Below are 12,223 nucleotides of genomic sequence, written 5' to 3'. Positions count from 1 at the left end.
GTGGGTGTATGTGGGGGGGGGGGTGTATGTGTGTGTGTGGGGTGGTGTGTGTGGGGGGGTATGTGTGTGTGGGGGGTGTGGTGTGGGGGGGTGTGTGGGTGTGTGTGTGTATGTATGTGTGGGGGTGTGTATGTATGTGTGGGGGTGTGTATGTATGTGTGGGGGTGTGTGTGTGTGGGGGTGTGTGGAGGTGTGTATGTGTGGGGGGGGGTGTGTGGCGGGGTGTGTGGGTGTGTGTGTATGTATGTGTGGGGGTGTGTGGAGGTGTGTGTGGGGGGGTTTGTGTGGGGGTGTGTGTGTGGGGTGGTGTATGTGGGTGTGGGGGGTGTATGTGTGGGGGGGTGTTTGTGTGTGGGGGGGTGGTGTGTGTGTGTGTGGGGGGTGTATGTGTGGGGGTGTGTATGTATGTGTGGGGGTGTGTGTGGGGGTGTGTATGTGTGTGTGGGGGGGGGGTGTGGGGGTGTGTGTGGGGGGGTGTATGTGTGTGTGTGTGGGGGTGTATGTGTGTGTGGGGGTGTATGTGTGTGGGGGTGTGTTTGTATGTGTCGGGGTGTGGGGGTGTATGTATGTGTGTGGGGGTGTATGTATGTGTGGGGGTGTGGAGGTGTGTGTGTGGGGGGGGTGTGTATGTATGTGTGGGGGGGGTGTATGTATGTGTTGGGGGTGTGTGTGGCGGGGTGTGTGGGTGTGTGTGTATGTATGTGTGGGGGTGTGTATGTGTGTGTGGGGGGGTGTGGAGGTGTGTGGGGGGGGTGTGGGTGGTGTGTGTGGGGTGTGTGTGTGTGGGGGTGTGTGTGTGTGTGGGGTGTGTGTGTGGGGGGGGTGTGTGGGTGTGTGTGTATGTATGTGTGGGGGTTGTGTATGTATGTGTGGGGGTGTGTATGTGTGTGTGGGGGTGTGTATGTATGTGTGGGGGTGTGTATGTGTGTGTGGGGGTGTGTGTGTGTGGGGGTGTGTGGAGGTGTGTGTATGTATGTGTGGGGGTGTGTGGAGGTGTGTGTGGGGGGGTTTGTGTGGGGGTGTGTGTGTGGGGTGGTGTATGTGGGTGTGGGGGGTGTATGTGTGGGGGGGTGTTTGTGTGTGGGGGGGTGTGTGTGTATGTGTGTGTGGGGGGTGTATGTTTGTGGGGGTGTATGTATGTGTGGGGGTGTGTGTGGGGGTGTGTATGTGTGTGTGGGGGGGGTGTGGGGGTGTGTGTGGGGGGGTGTATGTGTGGGTGTGTGTGTGTGGGGGGTGTATGTGTGTGTGGGGGTGTGTGTGTGGGGGTGTATGTGTGTGTGTGTGGGGGTGTATGTGGGGGTGTATGTGTGTGTGTGTGGGGGTGTATGTGTGTGTGTGTGGGGGTGTGTGTGTGGGTGTGTGTATGTGTGGGGGGTGTGTGTGGGGGGGTGTATGTGTGTGTGGGGGTGTGTGTATGTGTGTGTGGGGGTGTATGTGTGGGGGTGTGTGTGTGTGGGGGTGTATGTGTGTGTGGGGTGTGTGTGTGGGGGTGTGTGTGTGTGGGGGGGTGTATGTATGTGTGGGGGGTGTGGGGGGGTGTGTGGAGGTGTGTATGTGTGGGGGGTGTGGGGGGGTGTGTGGAGGTGTGTATGTGTGTGTGTGGGGGTGTATGTGTGGGGGTGGGTGGGTGTATGTATGTGTGGGGGTGTATGTATGTGTGTGTGGGGGGTGTATGTGTGTGTGGGGGTGCATGTATGTGTGTGGGGGGGGTGTATGTGTGTGGGGGTGTGGGGGGTGTATGTGTGGGGGGGGTGTATGTAGGTGTGGGGGGTGTATGTGTGGGGGGGGTGTGTGTGTGGGGGGTGTGTGGGTGTATGTGTGTGTGGGGGGGGTGTATGTATGTGTGGGGGGGTGGGGGGGGTCTATGTGTGTTTGGGGGTGTGTGTGTGTGTTTGGGTGGGGTGGGGGGTTGTGTGGGGGGGGTGGGTGTGTCTATATATGTGTGTTGGTGTATGTATGTTTGGTGGTGTGTGTTTATGTATGTATGTATGTTTGGTGGTGTATGTGTGTGTATGTATGTATGTTTGGTGGTGGGGGTGTGCATGTTTTGGGGTGGGTGTGGTTGTGTGGGGTCGGGGTGTGTGGTTGTGGGTGGGGGGTTGTGTGTGTGCGTGTAATGTATGTGTGTGTGTGGTTGGGTGGGGTCGGGGTGTGGGGTTGTGTGTGTATGTTTGTATATTTGGGTGTGTGTGTGTGTGTATGTATGTATGTATGTATGTATGTATGTATGTGTATATATATATATATATATATATATATATATATATATATATATATATATATATATATATATATATATATATATATATAGTGAAATTTGTATTTTATGTAGTGAAATTAAGTTAGCAAACCATTTCCATTAGTGTATGAGGTGACAATTGATGCAAACCTTGAATTATGTTCTCTTGATGAACGTTGTTCCACTCTTTATATCCAAATATTGTTTTTCATGCAGGCGTTCTGAAGCTCGTCAGAAAGCTCTGACAGTGGAGAAGGACAGGGCAAAAAATGTTGCAAGCCTTCCTCTCCTTGCTCCTAATCCCATAGAGGTATAGGTCTCTCTCAGAATGATCTCGAATAATGTGTTTGGGGTCTGGCAGGGTTGTTTTTTTTTGTTTTTTTTAAAGTGAAGGTTGGTGTTGGGATTGAGACTTGGTTTAACCACTTTTCAGTACTGTGTATATCTTTATTGAAATGGTTTAACTAAAGAGAAAAAGTATCAGAAAATATCAGTATTTGAAGCTTGCTTTAACTTTGCGGTCTATTTCTCTCTGACAGAATATTGGAATTCAGATGCTGCCACCACCAAAGATGGCCAACCTAGAACATTATTCCATCACACATTACCATGTACCAGAAACAGTGGTACACAGAGAGACAAACTTTGAACAGGTATGTACAAATAGTATGAATTATATTAATATTCCTCTTGACCCCCCCCCCCAAAAAAAAAAAAAAAAAACCTAACAAAACTGTTTAAGTAGCCTTCATATGCATACAACTACTCACACACACACACACACACACACACACACACACACACACCAAAGCCATGAGAAAAAGACTCATCAGGGCAAATTTCATAAAGGTTTTTCCTTCCTGAGCACTTTTGTGTGCATTTTATGGATTTTGGCTGTTGAACATGAAAATTAACATTTGCCTAGAACATACCATTTTATAGCTATATTTGTGCAACATGTGCAGTCAGCTTCAAAGCTTGGCAATTACACATTAATTTAATGCAGTTAAATTCAATACTAATAGTCAAATTATTTTAATAATAATAGTTTAAGTTTCTCTAAGTTTGTGATGAATCAGTTCTGAAATAATTTTTGTTTTTTGGGAACATGCAGATGCTGTAATACTGGGAGGATAAATCCCATTGTACTCGACTTAAAATTCTTTACTTTATATTACTGTCCTGGTAGTAATATAAAACTGGTGGCTCTTATTACTAGCCTGGGTGAATTACTGGTGATTATATCCCTGCAGCCCAATGCTCAGCAGACAGCAGTGCTGGAAGCTCAACGATTGGAGCATCTGAAGAGCGAAGAAGCGTTTGATAGGAAGTTGCAGCTTGAGAAGGCACAGCTTAGAGGTGACCATGCCCTTCGCAAAGAAAAAGTCATTCAGGTGGGGGTTATGCATGTGTATATGAATCTTTTTGGTATCCTGCACTTAATGGTAGTCCTGTAGTCAATCCAGGTGTGCACAGGCTGTTCTGTCGGGTGTTACAGTCTGGAATCCACCAGTAGCTGGCGCTTGGCTTCTCTGGTGTTGTCAGTGCCTTTCTTTGCCCCGCTCTTGTGTTGTCATGTGTATACCCAACTTATCCACAATGATGCCTGACAGGAGCTTCCATGTTGTGCAGAGGCAAGTTTTTGGCCTGTAATTGACTTGAACTGCCCCTTTATGGGGGTCCTTCAGGATCAGCATTGTTTGGCCTTCAGTTAACCATTCAGGGTCGGAGTTCCATCTGTTAGCAGCTGGTTCATTTGTTCTACCAGATGCTCATGAAGTGCAGTTGGCTTCTTCAGCCAGTAGGTGCGGACCATGTCAGGGCCTGTAGCTGTCCAGCTCTTCATTCTTGACACCCTTATGTTGGATGTCTGCTAGCGTGATGGTTAATGGATGCTGTTCAGGGAGGTTGTTGTGGTCTGCTCTCAGGTTCAGTAACCACTGGGCATTGTTGTGTGATGCCTCCTTTCCCCATATGCTTTTCCAGTATTATCCAGTTTCTGCCTTTGGTTGGTTTGTTCACATGCTATTACACCCTGCCACCAAGAGTGCACTTTGTATGCATCATGGGAGAATGTCCTGTTTATGCTCATAATATAAATAAAATATATTGCTTGCCTTTCGAGGACACTTTACTGTATGAGAGCAAATGAAAGCATGATGAGAGTTGAGAAGAGAATAACACAGGGTAAAACACTAATAATAAAATGATGCAGTGCAGTAATAAAAGAGAAATTAAATTATAGGTTAAAACGTGGTATGATGAAACGCCAATAAGAAGAAAAGGTTTACAGATTAGGAGAAGCAGTCTGAAAGAACTTTAGAAGCTTTTTGAAGGTGGCTAGTGATGGGCAGAGGTGGAGATGCAAGTTGATGGAGTTCCATATCTTTGGGCCTGCAACAGTAAAAGCTTAATCACCATAAGTGCGCATATTGGCAGGAGGAACAGACAGCAAATGAGCATCAGTAGACTGGCACAACTGTGAGTGATTGTTTCTGGACAGCAGAGCAGAGTGGTAATCAGGAGCCAGACCATGTAAAGATTTAAAAACCAGAATTCTGCACGTATTGGAGCTTCTTCAGAATACTAGCAAGGAGCCCAACCAGGATAGAGTTGCAGTAATCCAGTCTGGTTATAATCATGAATTGGAGTTTTAGCTACAGAATCAGGTAGTGAAGGACACCGTCTGTTGATATTTTTAAGGTGGTAGACGGCAATTTTGATGATGTTATTAAAGGTCTCAAGGAAGAGTTTAGAGTCCACGGTAACAGAGGTTCCAGACCTGAGTCACAGAGAGCGTAATGAAACCCGGGATAGGTTGGGTTGACCAATTTTCTTGAGAGTGCAGAGATGCCATGAAAATGTCTTCAGATTTAGCGAGTGACACCAGTCCAGGTCTCAAGCCTATGCAACAATGTGTTGTGACTGACTCTATCAAGCGCCGTAATACGATCTAGGAGGACAATGATATTCATTATACCAGCATCAGCTCAGATGTTTCTTGAGTTGGGCCAACACTTCATGCTCCAGTATAATGCTGAGGAAAAGTAAGGTTTGATATAGGATGGAGGTCAAGGCCTGACTTATTCAGGACTGGTGTAACAGCAGCTATTTAAATTTGGCAGGACATAACCTGAGCTAAGTGAGGCATTGATGACTGTGGTGATGAGTGGGGAAAGTGAAGGCTGGCAAACTTTAATCAGGTGGGTGGGCAGAGGTTACAAACAATTGCTTTGTAGCCATTGATGAACCTTGTTACAAAACTCTCACTGACCTGTTGAAAAGAGGAAACGTGGTTAACAACTGGAGGGCAAGATGGAATGAGGGCTAAGGGGCCAGCAGAAGTGAGAATTTGAGTAAATGTTGCTAATTTGAAGAAAGCCACAAAGTCATTGCAGACGGCAGTTGAAGGTGTTAAAGGGAAACCTCAAGCAGGCTGCAGCAACTTATTAATTGTAGAAAAGAGGGCTCTTGGATTGCCACAGCAATTAGTGCTATTGGGGGAATGAAAGACAGCCTTCACCTTATGCAAAGCAGTTTTATAGGACAGAATATGTTTATAAGCAACTGGATGAATTGTCAGTTTTCTTACTAAGATGCTTCAGTTGACAGCCTCTTGCTTTCATTAACCTAAGTTCAGAGGTAAACCACGGGGCAGGGTGATGGAAAGTCACAACTTGAGTTTGAAGAGGAGCATGCTGGTTAAATTCAATTGACAGTGTCAGTATAATGACTGACCAAGACCTCAGATAAGTGGCTATGGGATGTGAAACCAGTCGAGGGTGTTCATAGAAGGCAAAGGACTGATATTTATAATATTCCTAAAGGTGATACTACAAGGGGTGTGCATCCTTGTGCAGAGATGGGGATAGATCAGAGATGTGAAAATCAGCAACGTGCATGTTACTGAGGCACAAGGAGTGGTACAAATGAGATCAAGGATGTCTCTCTCCTGGCTTCTGTTTCTTTTTACCTCTTTGGGTTGGCAGCCAAAGCTCTTAATTGTTACTTGGAAGTCTCCAAGGCCTCAGGTATGGACAGCTTGTTGTGCTTCTTGGGTACTTACATCGTCACACCTTTATGCAATTCTCATAGCTCACTAACTTCTCTCCTTGCTGCCCTTATCTTGGCCTCCGACCTCCTCCACTGAGGATACTTCGCCTTGAGGCTGCTCATCTTGTAGTCAGGCATTTCCAGTATCACTGTTGTTGTGGCATATATCAGCTGGCTGGTCTCAGTGAAGGTCACAGTAGGGCACCTCTTCCAGCTTGTCTTCAGATACTACACTACAGATACTTGGTCTTGGTAGTATACTGCGACTGGTACCCAGCTTGGCCATGATTTCCAATCTCAGGTCTGTAGCTCTGGTGTTGAGCTTGGTGCATGGGTTCACTGGATCTTGGTTCCCAGTGTTGGGGTGTGGGATGACGTTCAGAAGAGGGATGTCATCTTGACTCCCACTTGCCATAGCACTCATGTTGTACCTTGTTGATCTCAAGTTGTGATGGCAGTCCCACTTGCACTTGTTGGGTGTTTAGGTGTTCTAGATGTTGGGTTTTGAATGTAAAATGTGTATATTCTTTACATTTATATAAAATTTTAATGTTTAAGGATGTGCTTTACAAACTAAGTTTTTCGTCATCATTGTTATTTATGCTAAACATGAATAAAGACCCATTGTCATTTAGTTTCACTTTACTTTTCATTATTTTGTCATTATTTTCTAGATTAGATGACAAAAAGGGAATAACCACAGGCAGCACATGTGAATTATAATGCAAGACAGGTGTTTATATTAAGTGCATAAATTAAGTTGAAGTTGAAAGGAAGAAACAAAGTGGCAAACAAAACAAAATGGGCCATCCTAAAATGAAGAGAATCTGGGCATCAAGGTATTTTATGGGTTGAATGTTTATCATCTGGCTTTGTGTTGGTAGACTCGACACTGATCTTGTAATGGAAAAGGCTCCATTTTGTAAAAAGAGGCAAAATGCTTAGAATTGTTTAGTTTGTACTGGCTATGATGGCACTATTGAGCCATCGATTTCTCTTGAAATAAGTATTGTATTTTCTCCAGAGGTTCCATAACTCTCCCTGGATGTTTGCTACTAATCTTGGGCAATTGCCACGCTTTTTAAAGAGGGCTCGCTCAATAATGTCTTGCAAACCATATTACTCTTCTAAGCACTGCTGTATCATGTTTGGTCCAGCAGCAGGATCACTGATGTTAATGACTCTGATTTTTCTAACAAACTCTGAAGACTGAGGTTTAGAAGACCAAGTTCTTCACTGGATGTTAAGTCCCGCCATAGCATTAGCAAATGACTTCCATGCCCAATAGATCTCAAACATACCGAACATGTGACCTGTTCATGCTCGACTATGTATCTATCCATATTATAAAACCCTGTGTGGTCAGGTGTTGATCTCTGAACGGCAATGTTCACTCACTTCATCATTCCATATTCTTGACTTAATTCCTAGCACACATTTGTGTGTTTTGACACAGGACCAAGCAAGGCTACTGAGTGAGTTGGAGCAATTGCAGCAGGCTGATCTGCAGCGGCGGAGTAGGGTGATGAACAACTTGTCAGCGCACATCTTCCAGCCTCTCTACAGACATCATGACCTCAGAACTGAGAATCAGGAGAAGCTGGAAATTGCCTTTCAGAACTGGTACACTTCAGAAAGAGGTAATCTCTAAGACTAAGTATGTCCAAGATGGAGACTATAATCCTATCTGTCTTGACAGTGTTTTACTAGTCTCATCTGATACTACTATCAGATTCCCCAAGATCTAGAGCCTGACAGTATAATTTAAAATTCTTTCAAAATGACTTGATTCACTTCAAATCATGTTATTGTAGAAGGGAATTAAACATGTGGTTTAACTTAATCCAAGCAATGAGAGACTGTGTGACTATGAAACTATAAAAATACAAAGTTGGTGTAGGCCGGTTTTCTTAATCAGTCTCATAATTGGCTACAAAATATTGGAAGTTGATATTAAATTTATTCTGTCAGTATTGGCGCAATATTAATAGCAAATCAAATTTTATAGCACTAAATTCCAACTACTTGGTTTAGTCTGAACAAGTCAAATATTTACAGTAAATTCTATTGGTGATGCTAATAATTATACTCTAAAAGCTGTAGTTCGGTAATAGTTCTTTCTTTGGCTTATAAATGAGACAACCATTCAGGAAACGGGGTTCAACATAGGAAATGCATTTATTGGTTAAAACGTCAACAGTTATTCAAATGTGGAGACTGGATGAACTACTGACTGTGCGTCTGTGGGTGTGCAAGACAAAAGGCAAAGGAAGACTATGGCACGAAGTTCAACTGTATTTAAACCTATGCCCACGAACACCTGATGTTGGGTTAGTAGAGGGGTGGACTAGGCTCTGCGTGATGTCACAGGGATTGTTACAGCTGTTTTATAATGTAATTAACAAGGAAACGGTCACCAATGTGCATAATCGTAAGGTATCATTTATAATCACTACGCTGTTACGCTACGTGTATTCACAAAGCACCCGACATAAAACAGTGGTAAATGCTGAGTTAATCCGGGAAGGCACCAGTTTTTCAAATTACCATGTTGACTACCCAAGAATTTTAGTTTTCAGCAAATTAAAGCATGGCATTTCCTTCAGTTGGTGAAGATTTCCAGCAGATTAGAAAATTAATGGAATAAATAATGGATTATTCAATGAAAGGCTTTTTCCTTAGATCGTCATTTATTATTGTCATACTCCTTGTTGTAGGTGTAGCCCCTGCTATGTTTCAGATATTCCAATGTAATGTGCAGCAGCCTAACTTGAAGGCATTGCCTGCCAACTATTTTCTTTTAGTGTCACTTATTTAGTTGTTGGTCATAGTTGTTTTACATCATGTTCTAAGATGAGTATTTGAGAGGAGAATTTCAGGTTTCTTGTTAATCAAAAATTGATCTTATTTTGAGAACCTCAGTCGAGGTGCATAGCTCAGGACCGTGGTTTTGATTTCTTTCAGAAGTCAAAGGAGACTTGGTACTTCAGCTTGTGCCAGAGCCTCTTCCTGCCCCATCTGTTGAAAGTCAGGATGATGACCTGGATGTGACCCTTGACCTTGAGATGACACCTCATGAAGAGTTAGAGGAATGGGAGAAGTCAGTTACTCCTCCCACACAACCTGTAGGTAAGCAGAGAAGAATTAGTTAATGCATAGTAGAACATTTTGTAAGGGACAATTTTTGCCCTCATTAACTGAAATTTAGAGAAATTTTATGCATAGAAGGGGAATTTTTGCACAAAACTTGACACACTGTGAAATATATCGATTTAACGTGATCAAAATTGTACACCTACGTCACTCGAGGATTACAGGTAATATCTTTGTCCCATAATGTTTATGACTAAGTGTGGTATAAATTGGAGATTACTGATTATCTATTACAAATGTAGCTGTAACCTAATTCAAAAGATTATTAAAGTAATATTTTGCCTTCACAATCAACAAACAACAAGGCTATTAGCACTCAGACTAGTTGGGGCTGAAACAATTCCTCAAGAAACTCAACTTGAGTACTAAAAATCAACACATTCTTTGCATCAAAACTTTTAATCCATATATCTATATGTGTGATATTCTTACACCCAATCGTGCCTTGTGAGAAATAAATATATTCAAAACATCCATCAAGCTGAAAACAGATTCAGGAGCTCTTTAAATGTGAAAAATGTATGTGAAAATGTGGTGGCATAGCAAAACAGTAACGTGTTGCTTCTCATCTAAAAAGGTGGGAGGATAATGTGAAGAAGCCAAAAGTGATTTAAAATGTTATGTATTTATTTTTAATTATATAATTAGCAAGCAACAGAGACTATGAATAAGTGCCCAGAATCCAGTGTGTTTATAGCAGTAAGATCAAGTGGGCTCTAGTGAAGATGGACGAATGTTTACTTAAAAGTGGTGAACAAGTGGCAAATTAATAGATTTACTGTGTGTGCGTGTTTATAATGTAAAAATATATAAATTGTCTAAACCAAGCTATTTTGTTTGCCATTAATATCAATCACTTGGCATAGCTGCACCAGCTTTGTCAAAATATTTGACTTCGTTCACAAATGAATGTTCTGCACATATTGTGAAAAACACATGACAGATAAAAAGATCTTGGGGGGAAAATGTCATGGATACCTTTTTTTAAACTAATTTGAAATGTTTTATTTTTGTTTTTGCATTTCTGAAAATGTTTTGTTTAAAACCCATAATGTAATGTGGCATTTAAATACACTAAATTAGGTTTAGTTTTGGCAAATACTGTATTCAATTTAAGGCATAATGTTGATTTTTCTAAAATGGAAATCAAGACCCATGTTATATTCTCCTTTGTATGTTTTAGTGTTGCTCTTTCTAATCCAGTTACTAATTAATCAATTGAGTAATCAATAAAATGCTCGATTGCTAAAATCCATTACTGCAACCATAGGGACAAGGACAGCAAAGAAAGGCATGAATCGCACTCATTTGTATGAAATCAATATATGGCACATATTGGGGGTGGAGCTGGATCCGCATTCCTTATTCGGCAAGACACTAATTCATTTGTACAAATATTTATTGCATATAAATAGTTTTTACAATTTATTTTTTGGAAGAAAGCTGGTGTTTTTCATAACTGGGAGTGCCGTAGGTGTTTGTGCTCCACTTACTCGTGCTGACATAAGACAATGGGGAAATGGAAGGAAAAAAAAGAACAGACCAAAAAGGAGAAGCATATCCTGCTTCTAGACAAAGTGTATGTTACAAATGTGTTACTACAGCACTATTTTTAACTAGCATATTTTTTTGTTTTTTGTCTTATGTCATGTCTTTTGTTTTCCTGTTGGACCTGGATCTTGTCAGTTTGTTTGACCAGTAGGAAAAGATTAGCCTGCTACCTCTGGCATTGTAGTAATCACTAGTTCACCTACATGTTGTGCTCACTGCTCAGTCAGCCTATTCTAGTCAAGTTGCTGTGCCACTATTTCAGTTTAAATCAGATGGAACAGAACTTATTTGATCAGAAGGAGAATAGGCTTGCCTTCGCCTATCAGCGTAATTTGGTTTCCCTTTTGTGTGATTGTTTTGAATTGTGTTTACTCTTGGCGAGAGCTGGTATATGCAACTCTTAGGCAAAATCTACAGCTAGTTAACTCCATTGTTAGCTCTGTTGTCTACTAGTTACAATACCTCCATAGGTAGCAGTCCATTTTGATTACTTGTAAGGAAAAATTTTGAATCTTGTCCCTTCTAGTCCCACTGTGTGACTCACCTGATCTGGTCTTCCTTCCTCAGTGACCTGGGGCACAGTTCTCAGAATAAGCGGCAGAGTGAAAGATATGAGAATCACGCAAGCTTTATTCTTGCTTAAATTGGATGGATGGGTGGATAGATAGATGGCAAAGTGCGTAAGTGGAAAATGTGTAAGCAACATTGAGACATCTCTCATACAAGATGCTCAGCAACTAAAAAAGGATCAGTCACCTATAGTTAGCTCAAACCTTATTTAATTCTTTCACATATGTAGCGGTTTTAACACTTTTAATAAATGGTCAATTATTGTTGATAAAACTGGTTGGATTGATACCACCTGGTAACGTAAAAGGGGAAATACCCTGTAGAACCATCTGGGGGGGGCACAGGAGACGCGTGTGTTCCATTGGAGTCGTTTGGATGGCGCTGAGAGAAGGAGAGCATCCCTCTAACTTGTGAACTCTGCACCTCTCTTCTAGCATAACAGCACAGACTTTTTATCCAGCTACAGGAATGGCACTGAGTGTCCTTTCGTTGAAGTCATCTGATTGCTATGAGAGTCCATTTTTCTTTAAAATCCTTTTGGATGGCAGTGCATGAGCGATGAAGGCCAACAATGGTGAGAAGACCAGGATTCTTGGATCGAGGGATTGCATCTGCATAGCTGGCTCAGACTGGGGGCCATAGGCCTTCGCAGGCAGG

The 12,223-nt window shown here is 42.5% G+C and overlaps 1 protein-coding gene across 7 annotated transcripts in view; it reads left to right on the top strand.

The window, feature by feature from the left end:
* Positions 1-12,223, top strand: part of cep295 (centrosomal protein 295) — a 50,386-nt gene that overhangs the window by 10,901 nt on the left and 27,262 nt on the right. For all 7 annotated transcript variants that reach the window (XM_027025940.2, XM_035528736.1, XM_027025939.2 and 4 more), the window contains exons 4-8: positions 2,456-2,549; positions 2,779-2,892; positions 3,493-3,633; positions 7,749-7,932; positions 9,257-9,421. In XM_027025940.2, the coding sequence (XP_026881741.2) occupies positions 2,456-2,549; positions 2,779-2,892; positions 3,493-3,633; positions 7,749-7,932; positions 9,257-9,421 (698 nt within the window). The remainder of the gene's footprint in view (positions 1-2,455; positions 2,550-2,778; positions 2,893-3,492; positions 3,634-7,748; positions 7,933-9,256; positions 9,422-12,223) is intronic.

Source organism: Electrophorus electricus, chromosome 7 (genome assembly GCF_013358815.1).
Source record: "Electrophorus electricus isolate fEleEle1 chromosome 7, fEleEle1.pri, whole genome shotgun sequence".
Taxonomy (NCBI): domain Eukaryota; kingdom Metazoa; phylum Chordata; class Actinopteri; order Gymnotiformes; family Gymnotidae; genus Electrophorus; species Electrophorus electricus.
This window is presented reverse-complemented; position numbering and strand designations above follow the sequence as displayed.